Genomic DNA, 20,095 nt, shown 5'->3' on the forward strand with positions numbered 1-20,095 from the left:
CGGTATAGCAGCATTACATACATTGACTTCACTGTGCAAACAATCTCTAGAACAATTTTCATCTTGCAAAATGAAATTCTGTATTCCTCCAATATTAATTCGGTTCCCTTCTTCCTCAGCTCTGACGACTGTTCTACATATTGTAACCCCCAGTTTCACTACTTTAGGACCTTGTACAGGTGGGATCATGCAGTCCTTTTGTGGCACACTTAATGTCTGTAAGGTTCACCCACAGCGACAGGCCTGACCTGAGACTCCGCGAGAGGTGCCTGGAGGGAGAGGGAGGGTGGAGATAATCAGGGAAGGAAGTAAAGTGTCCTGGTGACCGGATGGGACTTTGACCTAGGAAAAGATGTTGACTTCCTTTTTCCGGCTTAAGTTATTGGTTGGATGGCCCATGCCATTCAGCAGAAGTGCACATGTGGAGGAGGAGGGGGAGGAACAGGTCGTCCAGAGGCAAGGTGAACAATGAGAACAATCTTGAGAAACTGGGTCTGGGCCTTGAGCTTCTGCCTTAAGTGGCTGCATTGAGCATTCTGTCAGCAGAGTGGGAAAAGCTGGGCTCTGTGGTGCGGTCTGGCAGCAGCACCGCCCCGTGGATGAGGATGGAGGCGCTTCATCCCGCTGAGTGGGACAGATGCCGCAGCCCTCCCACTCCCCGTTCACTCCCTGGCACTCGAGAGCTGTCTCCTGACCAGCACTGTGCTGGCACTTGAGTGGTTAAGACACACAGGGCCTTGGACACCTTGGAGTATGCTGGGAAGATGCTCGTGGTGTCCGTCAGGAATCAGGAGAGCAGTATTGTTTTTGCACATGCCAAACTTGGGTTACTCTGGAGGCTCTGAACGAGGGAGGGCTGTGCAGTCTGGCCTGCTCCCAGTGCCCCAGGTCTCGGTGATGCTCCATCTCACAGGTACCACATCTTTACAGTCCTGGGATCTGTCTCCACTGTCCAGCTTCTGGTATGACCAGTGACGAAGCCCTGGTGATAATGCCAGGTTTGGAATCTCTTACCCCATATTTATCTTGTCATCTCTGTAGTGCCAATTTTTTTTTTTTTTTTTTGTGGTACTGGGGTTCCTCAAAACCCTTCTACCTCCGGGCTACACTCCCAGACCTATTTTTATACTTTCTATTTGGAAACAGGGTCTCTTAAGCCAGCACAGCTGGCTTCAAACGTGCGCGATCCTCCTGTTTCCACCTCCCAAGTGCAGGGATTACAAGCGTGCACCACCACGCCCGACTGTAGTACCAGTTTTAACAAACAGGAATTCAAGGAATCAATGGGGTACCCCCTGCTCCAAAGCTTGTTTCATAGCCTTCTTCTGCCCCTCCTCTTTTTTCTTTTTCTTTTTCTTGGCATTCTACCTCCAAGCTACATCCCCAGCCCTTTCTAATTTTTTTAAAAATTTGGATACAAGGCTCCCTATATTGCTGAGGGTTTCAATAAGTCTCACACCTGTAATTCTAGTACTTGGGACACTGATATGGTAGGATCATAGATTTGAAGCCACCTTTTTCTTCTTTTAAGACTTGTCCCTCCACTCTGGCCCTTGCTTAATTATTGCATAAGGAAAGTTGATACTTATTAACTGTTAGCTCCCCTTACAGAAGAACACATGGGAGAGATTTTTTTTTTTTAAACGGCCCATGTGGTCCAGTGGCCATATTCAGGATTTGGTCTGTCTCTGATTTCCACTTCCTCCATTTGACTATACAGAAACGACTCCTGGGCATGCCCCGGAATCCCCTCCCAACCTGAACCCAGGAGTGGCGCTCACTGTCCTTCCTTAGCTGTTTGTGGTGACCCCTTTCTCTCCCTGGAATCTGACCTGGCTCCTCAATCTCTGCAGAGTAAATTCCAACCCCACCACATCTCATCACCTTGTCCTCTCTCATGCTCTTCTGTCTCTTTCAACCTTGATCTTTTGATTTATGTGGGTAAAGCACCATGCACCTCTCTCTCCAGGCTTCTGTGTCTGTAAACCGTCTATCAACCCTCACACCGTCTTTGTTCAGCTGTGTATAGGAGTGTGTCCTCAGCCTCTTTCTGTGCCTCTCTAGTTTGAGCTAAATGCTTCCTCTGCATTGGGCAGGCATTCTGCCCAATAGAGATGTGTCTGCCCACAGGTCTCCAGGAGCCTCACGCTCCCCGTGGCCATGCATGCTGTGTAGGCGTTACCCTGCCCTGGCTTTGTGAGCCTTTCTGGCATCTTTGGTGACTTTCTCAAACAACAAGACTCTGTTCTCTTCAGTGTCATATAAGCCTCAATATATTTTCTTTGTTGTTGTTTGTGTGTGTGTGCCATATTGGGGATGGAACCCAGGGGCATTCTACCTCCCAGCTACACCGTCAGCCCTAATTTTTATTCTTTCTTTGGAAACAAGGTCTCATGGAGTTGCAGAGGCCTCAATCCTCACTAAATAGCTGAGGCTGGCCGTGAACCTGCAACCCTCCTGTCACAGCCTCCCAAGTACTGGGATTACAAGCATGCGCCACCATACCTGGCTTTCAATATGTTTTTTTTACAAGAAAATAAAAAGTTTCTGCGTAGTACCCAGTTCCTCCCAGAGCGAAGCTCTCTTAAAGAATTATTATAGCTGGTTTGCAAAATATTGCATTCAGTAAGAGCCAACTTATGTTCAAAGTGGCCAATCATTTTTCTCTTTGTTTAAGAGGCAATCTACTAATTTTCCAAGTTACCCATATAGCACACAGACACACAAAAGCTGAAACAGCAAGATTTAAAGGTTTTTAAAAGTAAAGTTGTTACCCAAGGATATTTTGGCATCCCAACTGGACATCTAAAGTTGGGCATATCATTTCTAACATGGTTTGGAACTTACCGCTGGCCTCATCCTGAGCTGCCTGGAAACCGAGGTGTGCACGTGCCAGAGGCCTCTGCATGGGCAAGCAGCCTGTGGCTTTCTTTCGGAGTTTGTTCCACTTGGGAGAAGTGCCCAGTCAGAGTCTTTGCCAGCAAATAATTTCCCTGCAGGGGAAACATTTCTTCTCAGCTGGCAGAGCAACTTTCAGATGAACCACGCTGACGGCCCAGGCCTCCGGTGCCTCTTGACGTGACTGCAAGCAGGCAGCTCATTTGGCAGGGTGTGGGAGCTTTCACAGCTTCTTGAAAGTACTTGAAGCAAAATTAGATACATTCCAAGTTCCTTTCAGTCTTGGAAATAAAAAAAAAAAAATTAACTGTCGCATTAGCCTTCTTTAAGTACTAACCAGTGGTGAGCTCATTTCAATGGATGAATTTGAATAATTAAATTCTGAATAGAAAAAAAAAACACCTAATTCTCAAGCCCTCTTAGACAAAAGAATGTCAGAAGCCAGGGTCAGGCCTGTATTTGATGAGCTGCCTAAGGAACTTCCTCAAGGAGAGGAGGCGGGTGAGTTGGGCTACACCAGGGCCAACACAGACCTTCATAGCTGTGGAAGGACCCCAGATCTGAAGATGGTCTGAAGTCTCAGTAGTGAGAGAAAGAGATGAGGGATTAACACATTCTCCATGGGAAATCTAAACTCATGAAAAAGCAAAACAGAAATTACTGCAGAGTTAGTTATGTTGCTGTATATTCTAACCTTTATCCCTCTCTCTATGTAGATATCTGCAGATAGAAATATAGAAAGATACAAATATATCTATGTTTCCATTTTACTTTTAATAAGATGGAGTTATACTGGACTTGTAACAGGTTTTGGCAATTTATTTTTATTATCCTTCCATAACTACTTTCCATATCATTTTCAAGTTCATATAATATTTCATTGTGTATATATTCCATATCTTTTTTTAGTTTAGCTTTTTTGATAGGCATTTTGTTGTATGCCATCACAAGCTATTGGGATAAAGAGATTTGTAGAAAAATTTTGTGCTTTTCTATGGTGGCTTCTTCAGGGGAGAAAAAAGGTAGAGGTGAAATTTCTAGGTTAGAGGGAGTAGGTAGTTTTAAGGTTTTTGATCCATACTCACAAATCATTCTGCATAATGCTTGTGCATATCCCTGCCACTCCCACTGTCACTATGTGAGGATGTCCCCCCAACATGATGCAAAGACATCTTCTTGACTTTTTGAATGTGTCAGTGGTATAGGTATACTCTCCTGGACCCAATTCTAGGCTCTATTCCCAGGAAATAGAATTGAGGGTTCCTGTAGCCATGGCTTTTTTGAAAAGCATTTCTCGGGCACTGTGTTACCACCAAGGATTCCTGGAGCTCCTGAGCGACCTGCTGTTCCAGGATGCTTCTCAGCCTGGCTCCAGCATTCCTGGTGCTAACTGGTTAAGAATGGGAACAGAGCTCTGCAATGTGAAGCTGGAAGGAACTAGATTCCTAACAAAATGTTTTAGGAGTCACTTACACAAAAAGAATCTGGTTTCATTTTCTTTTCTTAGTTTCTTCCTTACCACACCTCTCCTCCTCCTTCCTTCAGTAAACTGGGTGGATAAATTCGCCTTTTTCAACAAAGTAAGAGAGTATCAATCAGGGTTACATCGTTCATTGTTTCAAACCTTAGCTTCACTGTGGATGACTGTAAGCTTCCAGGAACCAAATCTGGCTTGTCATTTGCTCGGTGCCCCACGTACAACCTGGAACTTACTAGGCAACTAAACAGTGTGAGCTCAGGGGGTGCCTTCTCCCCTTCACAGCAATGTAGAAGGGGCTTCAGAAACAGAATCTGGTGGTAGCTAGAGACCTCCTCGCAGGGATCCCCTTCAGCCAGGTCCTGGTCCCTGCACCCTCTGCGAGCAGAGGCGGCATCCCGGAGGAGCACACTGCCTGGCCAGCCCAGATTTCCTCGTCTCTTCACCATCTCCTACTTGAAAATTGTCTCTTCCTTTTTTTCTCACTGACCTTGGAGCACAGAAGTTTTATGCAAGTTGTTGGCGGTATTTATGCTGCTGGTAGCTTGGTAGTTGGCCCTTGTTTTAGTTGATGGTTATTTACTGTGTTGGTCCCTGCTGGCGTTTTTTTTTTTAATTATGCGTTCCCTTATATCTAGTTTAGTTTGTTGCAGTTCTGGTTTCTTCTCCGGTTTTTGGTCTCAGTTGTCTCATTTTTTATGGCCCATTTGCTAACTTTACAACTGCTATCGATTATCTTAAATAGCTTGTTAAGATACACAGTGTTGGGGAACTTGTGATGAAGGCCGCTCAACAAAGTGGGCCTCTTCTCCATTAACTGAGATTAGTGTTAATTACTGACTTGGCCTTTTTTCTTTTTTGTCCTTGAGTGTTATTGCACTGTGAACCACTTTAAATGATGAGCTCGTGTGTTTTCTGTTTTCAAAGTAGGCAGGAAGATGAGCCATTGAATTCAAATAACATTTTCTCTTTATTCCGGCACTGAAGGCTGTCCTGTCCGAAAGCTGGACTGTATTTGTGCAGCGCTCTTTATACATGTGCAGCCTAAAGTAAAGTTACAAAGGTTACCTGAGCAAATGGGTCTTTTCCTAGGAAATGATGGATGATGGTTGTGGGAAAGGGTAGAAGACAGTAGATTTACTTAGTCCCATGAGGCAGCATGATTTTCCTCTGAAGTGACATCATATTAACTTGACTCCATGCTGCCCATGCTCTGTTTTTAACTTATTGATTAGAGTGTGTTTCTGATTCCACAAAGAGTTCCAGTTGTACAAATGCCTTCTTGCTGCCAAGTCTTTGCAAATGCTGTTCCCTCTTCCTGCAACACTTGTCCAACCATCAGTCAGTTTTCACATGACAGAATCCTCCATAGTCTCTAAGATCTCAACTTACATGTCGCTTTCCAAAGAGGTCTTACCAACCCCAATCCCGTTTCTTCTGGACTCTTGGCTCCTTCTGTCCTCCTCATTCCTGGTCACCACTGTAAGCAGCTGGCAGTGTGTCTGTTGGTGAAACTATGTATACACTCTTGGTTTCTATTTTTAGTGGTAGATGGAAGAGTTTGGTTTTCTCAATACCATTTTCCCACTTCTGAGTATTTGAGGATTATTTCTTGATCTCACATGTGTATGTGTTGATTATTTTCCGAAGCAGGATTTGCATGTCTCTCTTATCAGAGAACAAAATTTGAGCCTTGAAGATCTAGCTCCCAACTCAGTGGCCTCAGATGCTTAGACACCGCCAGCAACCACTATATCAGATGATCTACTAAGGTCAATCGTCATCATTGTTGGAAATAAACGGCAATGAACAAGAGTTTGATAGACATAAACCGAACCGAAATGGTTACTGCAATCAAAGTAGATTTTAAAAATTCAGGTAGTTTTTCTCATCCTAAAGGAAATGCTATAGAAAAATACTCAGAAATGAAAGTAATCACAAGTGTTCATAATCCTTCCTCCAAGAATAATCATTGGTTTATATTGGTACCATTTGCTTATATTATAAAGTATATGTATATTTAATTGTATATTTTATATTAAACCTTCATATAGAGTGTTTAAAAAATTAGCATTTTCTTGTGAGCGTCCCCTGAGGTCACTGGACATGATTTATTCAGTGTTTATATAATAATTTGTGTAACTTTTGCCTATTACCAAGGACACTTCAAACTTCAGGTTTCCCCCTTTCATTTAAATTGTTGTTATAACATTGCAATGAATCCTCTTACATAAATCTTTGCCCGCTTTGGTATTTTGTCAGCACCCAAAATTCTTTTTCCAGTGACAGCTACTGCTTAAATTAAAGCATCAGGGGAGTAGCGGAAGAGAAAGGAATGTCAAGAGAGAGAAGTCGGGGGAGAAGGCATGAGTGGAAGGCCTGCAAAAGAACCTGCAGTGCAGGGAGAGCCGGGTGGTCACAGGCCAGCCCAGCAGTGCACCCACACCGAGGCTCGGCGCTCGTTTTAAGCAGTGCCTGCTTAGATGCGTTGACATGCTGTCTTTCTTGTGCAGTATCAAAGGCGTACACACATGTAAAACACTTGTGAAGCTCTTGCTTCTGTGATGTATCGTCACCGCAGAGGAGCCGCGGTGCAGCTCAAGTCTTCTCTGCATCTTCAGATTTCTCTGCTCTCTGTTTTGCTGCACTCTGCAAATGCAGGCAGCTTTCTTTTCTTAAACTAATTTCTTTTGGGTTATTTAGTGTAGATCCCAGCAAACTTTAGAGTGGCTGTCTGTGTGCATTTCCAATAATCTGAAATTGTGTTCCTAAATCATAGTGCATCTATTTTGTGGAACTGTGGATATTAAACTATTCTGCTCTGTAATAGTCAATGACTTGGGAATTTGTTCCAGGTGTGTATTATGAAGACATGACTACTAAGTAGACTTTCTGATGGACTCTCAGCCTTGTGCATGTACATGGATGTAACGGCTGAAGGCTGATGCCACAGTGGGGCAGTGATAATGTAGGACTGGTTTATTTACCTGTGTTCCCTAAGTTTGCTGCAGTGAATTATTTCACATCACAAGGGGATAAGGAGTATTTGTTTGCTTGTTTATTTAATTTGTGGTACTGGGAATTGAACCCGGAGCATTCTCCCTCGAGGCTGCACCCCCAGCTCTTTTTATTGTTTTTGGACTTAGAGTCTCACTAAGTTGCTCAGGGTCTCATTAAGTTGCTGAGGCTGGCCTCAAACTATCATCCTTCTATCTCAGCTTCCCCCCTACTGGGATTCTAGGTGCACCACCGCACCTGGAATGATATTTCTTAGGGCAAAGAGGGGCCTGCATTAGCTGGCACCGTCTTCTCCTCACCCGAGTTCCCTCCCTGCTCCTCCTCATGGCTAAGATCCTGGCTCTGGAGCACAGGCCGCTGACTTCAGAGTGCTCCCCATCACAGTCTCTGCCTAGACACCTACTGTGTGTCCTGAAGACCACCCTCAGGGTATAGTGAGCTGAGGTGTGGAGGGGTCATCCTAATAGGGCCGGGTAGAGGGGAAACAGTTCCTGCCCTCTGATCTGTGCCGGTGCTCTTGGCCCTCGCCCCTCCTGGGCCTGGTTTCCCCCTCTCACCTGCTGGTCTTACTGGACGCTCAGTGGGCCATGTTCACCATCTCCTGGTCTTTGCCTGCCTCCCCCTCATGGTGGCCATTTATGCACCTGATGGTTGCTTCTTCCTAAACCTCTCTTCTGGGTGTCCCCTTCTCTCTGCACCCTCTCCCCTGGTTTTATTCTTACTACAGCACCTGTCACATAATGCACTCAATACCTGTTAGTTAACTGTCTCCCACACTGATAAGAAAGTTCATAAAGGCAGAGACTGGGTTTCTTTTCTTGAATCTGCAGTACCTAGGACAGTGCATGCCACTGGGCGGCATGTTGACAGGTGAATTCACGGGTGCATGCGCCACCAGCACCTGAATGTTCTGCCCAGAGCCATGACGAGGACTGCACTGGTTGGTGGAGAGACGCCTCTGTGACAGCACCCTGAGAGGGTGTCAGGTGGGCCTGTGACGTTCTGGTTACAGTCCAGTTTCCTGGCTTTATTTCTCATAGCTCCATTTACTTAACCCAGTAAGTAGATGGAGGAGGCTGTGTGTGTGCTGCTTCCCCCACACACCTCTCTTTTGTCTTCTCTATTTTTCTTCTACTTGGTGAGCTAGGCTCCCGAGGGCACCGTGCCCAGCATAATGTGGTCCATGTTTCACAGCCCAGATCAGCCAGCACTGCATCTGCCAGGCCTTCTCTGCTCCCTGCAGCTGAAAAGCCTGCACCCCCACCCCTGCCATCTCTGGCCAAAGTGTTCCGTTCTTGTTGGGCATGTCGCCTTCTGAGTGATGTGCCTACGTCACGTTTCTTTACCTTGTGGTCACTCTCCCAAGTGTCAAGAGGCACTTTGCCCGCTCTCTTCTCCCCAGCCTCCTGCCTCCTACACAGCAGGAGCCCGATAGAGATTTGCTGGACATATAGTGTGCATGGCTGCCTAAGTGGTAGGAAAATGGCCTATAGCATAATTTTCTGGGCATCCAACAGGAAGGCATATGCTTTGGAAGGATGAATTATTTTAACTGTGGAGAGGCTCTTTCTGGGATAACAGATACATGGTTTGGTTGAGCAGGTGAGACAGACTTTCATGGTAGATGTAAGAATGGATGCAGAGTTGGGGAGAGCTAGTTAAGTTTTGTACTTCTTTGCTACCTTGTGGGCTTCAGCCTCCTGGCCTAGGAAATATGAGGGAGGGGGCAGGACTTAGGAGTTTGTACATGACGTTCAGTATATGACATCACTTCATTCAGTATATGACATCACTCTTGAGTCTCCATCTTTCACATTGCCTGTGACCTTAGGGCACCATCAGAAATTCCTCTGTGTTTAACACCTGTGGTCCTGGCTGTCTTTATTAGAACAAGTCACACCACTGTTATAAGACAGAGACTGAAAATAAATTCACTGAAAATGCTTAGGGCATCAACTTTTACTATTTTTAAAGTATAAAGCAATCATTGTTTCTTTGGACATGGTCTGTGTGCAGTACAAAAGACAAGATTTTTTTTTTTTTTGGCAATTGTTAGTACTTTTCTAGACTAAGGACTTAAAAGTTCATTAGAAAACCACTCCCAGAGTACTTTGGGTATTTTTGTTAAAAACTCTGCTACCTAAGAAGGGCTTAATTTCACAAACTTTTGTATTAAGTTGTTTTGTGAGACCTCTTGTCTTATCTCCCATCTTGATACCACCTCCCCTGATATATAGCTGTATGCCAGTCTCTGTTGGATACCCAAGCAGTGGTTTGAGAAGGGTGGTGGGGAGTGAGTGATATAGAAATTATAGTGTTTTGCTCTGCACAGCAGCTATTCTTAGCTTTCCAGGGGGTTTACAGGAGAGCTGGTGCCCATCTGCAGGCCTTTATCTGAGGAGCTGGTGCCAGATGGATGGCTGGGTATTTTTTTTCATGGATCTCCCCACACCCACTCTGGAGAGTATCTGCTTTCCACTTAGCCTTGAGATAATACCTAGAATGTGTCATGTCCTCCAGCTTTGGGAGAAGATTGGCTAGCACAGCCCCAGCACCCAAATCTAAGTAAGGTTTCTGTTTAGTCCTGAAGATGCCCCAGTGTCCTCAAGACTTGCCTGGTTGTAGAACTGGCCAAAAGTTCCTGAATTCTAGTCTTTTTCTAGTTTCTTAGCTGAAATCTGGACTGAAGAATCTCACCAAGCATTCTAGACAGGAACCCTGATAGATGGTGTAGGCATGATCAGAAACAGCTACATAATGAAAACATGGGCCCTCCCAATTCCAACACTGTTAAGAATTTCAGGATGGCTGTAGCAAAGCATCGGGTGTGGGGCCCAAGAAGAGTTCAAGCCTGTGCAGCGGCATGGATTGCGTGACCTTGAAGGCAATCCTGTATGGAATATGATGTTGACCAAAAATTGTACCTTATCTAATCATATACATGCTGAGAAAATAGAGCAAAACATTCATGTAGTGGAATTAACTGGTATGACTGCGCCAGCTCGGTGCCATTGCCAGGTGAGATTCACTTCCCTAACCCTGTCCACCTTCCAGAGCCACCGGCTTAGCTATTGGCTGGACCTGGATAACCCCCTTTCTACTGCTAGAAAGTGAAATCGTATCAGAGGTCACCGTCAGGACAACATAAGGATGAATATGTTTATGCTTTTAATTCATTTAAATTTTGTTTCCTTTTTTAATAATCACAGTCTCACTGTGATTAATATAATTAATCTCTGTGATGTAATGGTGTGAGATGAGAGATTCCCAACTCTTGCTTTTCCCATTGCTAAATGATGACAGGAATGTAAATTACAAGATGTGCACTTATACCTAAAAATGCCAGATGTCTTTTAATGAAACGATTATTTCTGATTAAAAATAGTTGTATGCTGTGCTTTTTTGTTGGATATCACACAGTGTGTATGCTTCCAACCATCATTTTTAAACACCTGCAAAAAAAATACATCTTTTTGTTGTTTACCTTCTAATTATATTATTTCAAAAACCAGCATTTGGGGCCATGGTAATTTCTGTAAAGATAGTGAAATATACTTACTTTAAAAAAGAAGTCACATTCAAATACAATTTTTGTTTATATACATTTCTTGCTACTGACACATTCGCTTTTACATTTTGCAATCTATTGTGGTTTGCTCTCTGAAGTAATTAGAATGAGTTATGAAAAGAGATGCATTTTAAAGTATAACTAGAAAATATGTAATACTGTGCAGGAGTTATATAGGCAATATCTCGCATCATCTTATATTTAAAATACAGTTCCCAACTTTGTAACTATGACTATTCATACTGTTTGTGACCTTGTTTTAAGACTGAACATTTAAAAATTATTATTCTTATTTTGGGGGAAATGATCATATTATTTAGCAAACGCATATTACTTTTCTTAGAAAACAACCAAACTCCCTGTTTAGAAAGAGAACACAGAGCCGAAGTCACACATCTTTATGAGGAATTAAAACGGGAATATCTCTCTGATTTCCTGAGTAGGACTTGGCATTTCAGTGGATTCTACCCTTCAGCAGGGGCCAAAGCTGCAGCCTCAAGCATCTACGGTTGGCAGCTGTCCTGCCTGCAGGTCTCTCCCCATTTCCATCCCAATCAAATGTTGTAAAAGGAAAATGTCCTGGGGAGGAGGAGCCAGGGATTCCATCAGCCCAGAGACTTAGGTCCTCTTCCACACTGCTCCCAGACTCTTCCCCGCCCCCTGGAGCACTTCTTATCGGCATATGTGTGACCCCCCCCCACATGCTTGCCTCTCCTTCCTGTTGTCATCTCCTCTCCTTCCAGATATTTTCTCCAAAGTCTGTCATCATCTTTCTAAACCCTGCCATTTTCTCTGGTGGTTCTGTGTTGGTAACCCATCCTGCAGTGTAGATGTGGTACTCAAGTTTCCATCCTGGGACACCTTTGCTTTCCCATTGTCTTCCTTAAGCCTTGTATTGTCCAGGTCCATAGTCAATATCTAATCAAGTCTTCCTGCCATCCTCCTCCTGTCAGTCCACTTGGCCATTTTTTCCCCCTTAAGTCTCAGCTTTTCTTTCTGTTCTTCACTTGACAGACCCCCAGCTCTGGAACTAGCAAGCTTTCTCTCTACCCTGAACTTCTGTCCAGGCATCTCAGCTCAGTGCTACAAGAGAAGACCACATTTCAAAGCTTGAATGATACCTAGCTAGCCCTTTTTTGCTAATTTTACTATCAGTTCTCTTGCCCACCAATCCTTTCACCTATTACAAATAATGTCTCTGATTCTTACATCTCTAACCCCACCATAGTTTCTCCTTACTCTTAGTAGAGGGCTTTGTTTCTGAACTTACAGAGAATACAGAAGCCCTAAGAGAACAACACTCTTAAATACTATGTCTGCTTTGCATCCATTCTGTCCTCCTTCCCTCCTGTCCCAATGGCAGAACTCCCCTTTCACCAGTCTCAGAATAGCTTCTCTACCTGCACTATGATTCCAATAGGATTAATATTCAATATTTATTAGCTGCTGAGTGCTCATATGTATTTTCATTGAATCCTTTCATCTAGTGAGGACCAGGATTATTTTTTAGTCTATCTTCTGATGAGAAAGCTGAGGCTTAGATAGGTTGAGAGACTTTCCCTTGGTCCTCTAGAAACCATAATTTGATCTGGGTTAAACTACTTCCAGAGCCCTGGCCCTGCACATCATTCTACCCTGCCTTCATAGGGACCTCTGTTGATTACAGTCTTAGTTTCATCCCAGTTTTTTTCTACCCAGATGCTCTGTCTCCCTTCTAGCATCTTTGTACTGAAATCAGATAGGCAAATATCTATTTCCTTTAATAAAATGAACACCCATCTTTCTAAAATCACTACCTTCCTTCTGCAAGAAAATCACCAAGAAAGCCCTCCACCACATTTATACTCACAGTCTCCACATTTCTCCTCCTCACTCTTCAGCCTACTGTGGTTTGGCCTCAACTTGACAAAGGTCATTCCCAGGTCACCAGGGAACTCCATGTTGCTAAGTCTAAGGGGACCTGTTGCTGAGGTTCTGTCTTACTTGACATCCTCAAATCATTTAACACCACTGATTTCTTTTTTTAGAAGCATTCCCCTTTGTCTGCTTTCAGGTGCTTTCTCTGCCCCCAGTACCTGCCCTGGCCTCACATGAGGGCCTCTCTGTATCTGCCAGGCACTGCGCAGTGTGTGGTCATTCAGATCCTTCACACTTCACACTAAGCTTTTTTGTTCTTATTCTGCCCATGTGTTCTGGGAAACCTCACCCACTCTGTGGTTTCAATTGTTGTCTGCAAGCTGGTGAATACAAAATCTATATCCCCATTTTTAAGAAGGGTCTAAGCACCAGCTCGTTGTTGGCTGGGCATCTCAATTTGGGCAACTCTGGAATTATTGAACGTGTGTGAAACTGAGCTCACCTTCCAGAAGGTAGAAGATCATCATGGAAATTCAGTGTAGGGCTCTCGGCAGCGCCAGCGTGAGGGGAGTTGGTTGGGAGCTTCATTGGGTGGCAGGTACTACCCTGGACTCTCTCACCCCAGGACTGGCACAAATGCAGCGCGCACTGCTTCCCCGGCACTCCTCCCGGCCTCAGTGGACTGTAGCATGGAGAGTGGACTGTGATGTAATAGGCGTACATGGTGCCTAATAGGCAGGTCTCATACAGACGTTTAGTTTACCTGTATTATCCACTTGATCCTGTCTACAAACCCCTGAGATAGGGTCTTTAGTTTCTTTAACATCTGAAAAAATGAAACACTAGATGAGATCATACAGGAGTCTCTTAGGCAGTTTGTATGCATCCCCGCAGACTGGCTGCACAGCTCTATCTCATGGCAGTCATATTCCTCTCCACCATCTCCATCCCGTGGCCAGGAACCTAAGGCTCATCTTGGACTCTTCCTTTCTTATCACCACTCCTGCCAAAATCCAAGCAGTTACCAAATTTCAGCAATGACCTCCTGAATATCAGAAAACATGTTGATTTATTTATCTTAGTTGTCCTGAGTCCTGCCTTCATCATTCCTTGAGTAACTGCAGCGACATCCCACGTTGTCTCAGGGATTCCCATTTGCTACCCTTCCAGCAGCTCTCTACAAAACACCGAGTACATGTGTTCAACAACCTCGTTCTGCTGCCATCTTTAAGATCAGTTCAAAATCTGTGACATAACTTTGCTGTCAGGCCTCTGTGGTTCTCCCAAGTTTCACGCCTTTCCACTTCTCATGTGGCAAACCAGGATCTGGTTTTATTGAGCATTCCCTGTGTTTCTATATTTTGCAAGAGAAAGCATGGCACAGGTAGTACCTAGAATCAGGAAGCTTGCCTCAATTCTAGGAATCACTAAACTCTGGGTCCAGTACCCTTCTCTGTGTGTGACACTTTGTTACTCACAGGCCTGGCCAGGTCATATCTCTCTCACATGCTGCTTACCACACTACTCAGCACTGTCTTGACAAAAAAGAAGGAGGTACTAAAATATCACATTAGCTAGTGTAACTCAAATTTTGTGACCTCCCAGAGAACACATCTCCTTAGCAGGAATGGGTATGGCTTTTAGTAGCAAACACTGACTCCAGTCCTCCCTCTGCTATTCATGTGCTTCCAAGCCCCAGTTTCTTGCTTTGTGAAATGAGGGTGATTAATGCTGGGAGAACAGGAGAGGGTGGTGCATGCCAAGTGTCAAGAACAGTTCTTGGGTGTTGTAAACAATCCTCACATGACAGGTTTTCGTCCAAACTCTGGCTATCATATAGCATTTGACTTAGTGCCAGATGTGTGTGACATTGTCAAAGCAATGTCTACTGATGGACACATTGAGCTATTCACAGAAAATGAAAAGTAAGAATAAGAATAATTTCATCAGAAAAATCCTCTGATTTCAAGAGTATTTTATCCAATGAGACTTTTCAGTTATGCAAATACCTCTAGAAAGACTAAACTGTGTACTGAAGTCTGAAAATATCAACTAAAGCTCTGTTTTTTGTTAAATAAAAGTGATCATATTTTAATGTTGATGAAGTCCTGTACTTAATGACATTCAGACTCAGCTCCATGGCGGCAAGTGCATGAATGCATCTATTTATACGCCTGATTTCTCCTGGATGGCAATGTCTATAGTAAGCTGCAGATTATGTTCAGTTGACAGTAGGATAAATATAATCCTAGGTAACAAGGCTTTGTGAATAATTTAATGCAAATATTTAATGCATATATTTTATCATAAACTTGAGCACTGTTCAGGAAATGTATCACAAGAGAGTACTTTGGAAGCAGGCTCTTGTGGGTTCAAATCCTGACTCTACCACACATTACCATTATGGCCTTGAAAACACACACACACACACACACACACATAATGTGTGTGTGTGTGTTTGTGTATGTCCTTTCATTGATACATTATAGTCTCACTTTTACTTTGCAGTATTGGGGATTGAACCTAGGGTCATTCTACCTTCAAACTATGCCTCCAGGCCCATTTTTTATTCTTTATTTTTATTCTTTATTTTGAAACAGGGTCTCACTAAGTTGTGGAGGGCCTAAGTAGCTGAGGCAAACCTATGATCCTCTGTCTCAGCCTCCCAAATACTAGGATTACAAGCGTGTGCCACCACGCCCGGCTAGAGTCTCACATCTTAATAGAGCCGTAGCAGCAGTCACATCATGCACATAGCGCTTGGTGAACTTCCACCTGGCTCCTTCCCTGCCTCTTCCCCATACAAGGTGTTGAGATTGGCATTGGTGTTCTCACGTTAATGCCAGTGTAGTTGTTTCCTTCATTGAACAAATTCTTTACATATCTGAGCTTAGGGTACTTCATCTGTAACATGGAGCCACTCTTTGCTACCTCGAGGTTTGCTGGGAGGACAAAGGGAGAAGACGTGTTAATTAGTGAGCACCGCCATGCCACATATGCTCCGTTCTGCCAACAAAGGTCACGGATATCTTGTTGGAAAGAGATCTATTTAAAATATTTAAATATTTAAAAATATTTCTTTGATCATTATCAAAGTAACTTTATTGTCAATCTGGATTTATATATTATACAAGGAACAGTTTGTGGTGAGTTTTTCCATTGTTGAGCTTTTCCACTCTATTTGCTATCTGCCATAGCAACAACAGCAACAAAAATGTGTAAGATTAAGCTGTTTAGTAGGAATAGTGAAATCTTCAATAACTAAATCTAGTATTTGAGAAATCATCCTATACTATCAACTTTTTAGTAAATTCCCAACAGTCCATATCTCTTTATTTTACAACCACTGTGTAAATTTGTTCACAGGAGGACCTCCACCAGCCTTCATGTACTGTAACTGCCTGTACAGTAGTAAAGACATGACTTTGATGTTCACAGTTATTGGTACTTAGTATAAGTTATGATTATCATGAGAAGTGTGCAAAACAACAGAGCTGACTTTTTAGAGTGTTTGCACTATGAAATTATTATGAAATGTCATATTTGTAAAAAGGCATTTCAATTTGTGCATGGTCGTTGTCTTTTAAGTACCTTACTGCTTTTCTTCTAATATTTACTTCTGTTAAATTATTTTTAAATTGACGTCTGTGCTCTCTCTCTCTCCTCTACATCCCTGGCAGTCTTTTCCCTATAAAAGGACCCATCTGTCTAAGGTAGAGATTCTCCATTTTTTACATACTCATCAGTAACTAAGCTGAGTAGAAAAGGCATGCTTATCGTTTAGGTGTTGTGTTTAATTCTTATTTTTCAAAATACATCAGTGCTTCATTTGTTTTCCTTCAAGTCAAATCTGTTATTTTCATTGTGGACTCAAGCATCCAAAAGTCTAATTTCTAATCATAGTCATAGAGCAAAGGATTTATTTTAAACTTGCTAATCCATGGTAATTAAAAATAATACTTGCAAAACTGATGTGCTTTGTAGTATATCACTCTTTTTAAAAAGAGAAAATATTCTTTTAGAAAAGTGACTTTATTTTCATTTGATTTTATTAGACTGGAATTTGAGCGGCAACAGCGTGAAGAACTTGAAAAATTAGAAAATAAAAGGTAAGGCACACTGGGTTTGCATATTTTTCCTGTGTTAATATTCTGCACTTATTTCATCTGTGCCTGTTTCAATGCCTCTCTCCTACTCTGGTCTGTTATGTATATGTCTAATGACTCTAGGTAACTTTTTTTTAACTGGTTGAATATACTTCATGTTTAATTTTGTCAAACAGATTATCTTCAAATACTTGTGTGAAAGGGGAAATATTAGAGTCAGAACGCATATTTAATTAACCAGTATAATTTTCTACACCAAACACATATTTGCTTCACTTTAACTCAGAATCATATCTTAATAACATCCCTTGAGTTTTTAAAAGAGCCAAAAGAATGGATGAAAAAATAAATGCAGAATCAAAAGTATTCCTCTCCCCTTCTTACTCCCACCCCATTTATAAAACATCTTTCCTCTGCTGGTTGTCCATTGGAATTTCTCATGTATAATTTGCCTCCTTACGTCCTCTGTGCACTTGTCTCTTGGAGTATGTACACCTGTCTGGCGTTTGCTTGGTGAGTTCTTTATATGCTAGGAGATATTCTTACGATAAAATAATATATTATTTTCTTTTCCTGTCCTATATAACAAACCAAGAAATGGATCACAGATAGATATTGAAGAAGCCAAGGTCAAAGAGAATCTGCAAACTACATAATAAGTACATAATAAACTACATAATAAGAGTGTAAATGTCGCAGAGGAATCAGTTTAGTTCCCAGGAATGGGCTTATACAGGTAGCTGCGTGGTGGCCAGGAGGTGGAGGCTGTGTAAGCATGTTCTTACTTGGCGTCTGTCCCACCCCTGTAAACCAATTTAGTTTCTAGTGAGTGCTTTGTATGCCAAGAGAAAACCTGACACGCAGCCCCCAGAATCCTGCATTGAGTATTGCAGATGAAAACTCCAGTTATTTTCAGTGTCACACATTAATAAAGTAGTGTTTGGGGCCATTTGGAGATCACCATTTATTCTAAACTAGTGATTAAGCGCTAAATGAGAGCATGTAGCTATTCAGCTGGAACTGTGAGCTGTCCATTATCTAGACTTTGATATTTTACCCCAGTGACTTGAAGACAACATAAGCATATTTATTTAATGACATCTTGTAACTGCATTTCTTTTGAGTTTTAGTCTCTGGGCTAACAAAATTATTCACATTTAAATTTAAATTGGACATGGTGATTTTTTTGTTTTAGCTTAGGGGGCTTTTAAAAATTATACCATGCATAACACATGATTGTAAGCACTAAAAAGAAGTGATATCAGAGGCTACTTCAGGAGACTAGGCAGCCGGGATGGTGGGCAGTTATAGAATAAGAAGATGAAATAGTGTGCTGCTGGAAATTTGAAAAGAAAGCAACTCCTCTTTGATTTTAATGGAAGGTTTGGCATTATGTTGTGTATGCATTTTAGAACATCCAGCATCCCAGGTGGGAAAAAGTTAGAGCTGTATTTAAATTAGTGACCAATTAGTGACTGGCCAGTGTTTGCACTGCAGGAAACTCATAGAAGAGATGGAGGAAAAGCAGAAGTCGGACAAGGCCGAGCTGGAGCGGATGCAGCAGGAGGTGGAGACGCAGCGCAAGGAGACAGAAATCGTGCAGCGCCAGATCCGCAAGCAGGAGGAGAGCCTCAAGCGCCGCAGCTTCCACATCGAGAACAAGCTCAAGGACTTGCTGGCCGAGAAGGAAAAGTTTGAGGAAGAAAGGCAGCGGGAGCAGCAGGAAATCGAGCTGCAGAGGAAGCGACGGGAGGAAGAGAGCATCATGCGCGTCAAAGACGAGCTTGGGCGCCTTCAGGAACTGGGCCCCAGCGAGCAGGCAGAGAAGACCCACATATTCCAGGAGCTGGACCAGCTCCAGCGGGAGAAAGAGGAACAGCACACCAGGCTGGAACTAGAGAAAAGAAGGCTGGAGGAGCAGGAAAGGGAGCAGGTGCTGCTCATGGCGCACCTGCAGGAGCAGCTGCAGGAGAAGCAGGAGACCGTCCTGCTGCTGTGGCGGGGGGAGGTCCAGCGTGCAGAGGAGGATCAGCGAGACCTGGCAGGGATCCGGGCAGCCCTCCTGCAGGCCAGGGAGGCCGGCAGGGATGACGGCGAGGCGCTGGGGAGAGCGCAGCTGCAGTTTTTAGAATTCAAGAAAAGGCAGCTTGTCAAGCTAGCGAACTTGGAGAGAGACCTGGTGCAGCAGAAAGAACTCCTGAGAAAAGAGGTCCAAGAAGGGCAAGAAATCCTCCAGCACTTAAAAAACGAGAACGAGGAGGAACCTACATTGTTGGCAAAAAATGGCGATAGTGACACCTGTATCGCAACGGTGGCTCAAGGGTTAGAGAAGGGAAAGTCAGCAGAGTCCAGTCTGCAGGACAGAGAACGGCAGCTCCGGTTCCTCCTTCAGAATCATCTGCCGACTCTTTTGGAAGAAAAGCAGAGAGTGCGGGAAATCCTTGACAGAGGCCCCCTCAGCTTAGACAACACTCTTTATCAAGTAGAAAAGGAAATGGAAGAGAAAGAAGAGCAGTTGGCCCAATACCACGCCAGCGCGAGCCAGCTGCAGCAGCTGCAGGCCACCTGCGAATTCACCACCAGCGTGGCCCGCCAGGAGGACAAGGTGAGGAAGAAGGAAAAGGAGATTCTGGAATCCCGGGAGAAGCAGCAGAGAGAGGCGCTGGAGCAGGCGGTAGCCAGGCTGGAGCAGAGACACTCTGCCCTGCAGAGGCACATCGCCCTGGGCCTGGACACGGAAGAGCAGGGGCAGAGCCTGGCCATTGGCAGCAGCAGCCAGTCCTGGCCCCAGCCCAGCCTGGAAGCTGAGCCGCAGGCCCTGGAGAAAGACCCAGAGAGGTGAGACAACAGTAGGGCGAGTGTGGCATATTGGAGGTGCCAAATTATTGCTCATTTTGCACTCCTCTTGGGGCCTCTCACAACCTTTTTTTTTTTTTTTTTTTTTTTTTTTGGTGGTACTGGGGTTTCTGGAAACCCTTCTACCTCCGGGCTACACTCCCAGATCTATTTTATTTTTGGAAACAGGGTCTTTTAAGCCAGCACGGCTGGCTTCGAACTTGCGCTATCCTCCTGTCTCCGCCTCCCAAGCGCGGGGATTACAAGCATGCACCACCATGCCCGGCCAACCTTTTCATTTTTTAATATATAGGTAAGTGCTTATTTTCACCAACT

The 20,095-nt window shown here is 43.7% G+C and overlaps 1 protein-coding gene across 5 annotated transcripts in view; it reads left to right on the forward strand.

Moving 5' to 3' along the window:
* KIF16B (kinesin family member 16B) overlaps window positions 1-20,095 on the forward strand; it is a gene marked incomplete at both ends in the record, with an annotated part of 310,078 nt that overhangs the window by 181,321 nt on the left and 108,662 nt on the right. For 3 of the 5 annotated variants that reach the window (XM_080716113.1, XM_080716114.1, XM_080716111.1), the window contains 2 exons: window positions 16,874-16,927; window positions 18,422-19,762. In XM_080716113.1, the coding sequence (XP_080572239.1) occupies window positions 16,874-16,927; window positions 18,422-19,762 (1,395 nt within the window). Of the gene's footprint in view, window positions 1-16,498; window positions 16,532-16,873; window positions 16,928-18,421; window positions 19,763-20,095 lie in introns of all 5 variants that reach the window. The other 2 variants (XM_080716112.1, XM_080716110.1) reach the window with 1 other exon arrangement.

Source organism: Muscardinus avellanarius, assembly GCF_963383645.1.
Source record: "Muscardinus avellanarius genome assembly, chromosome: 19".
Lineage (NCBI taxonomy): Eukaryota > Metazoa > Chordata > Mammalia > Rodentia > Gliridae > Muscardinus > Muscardinus avellanarius.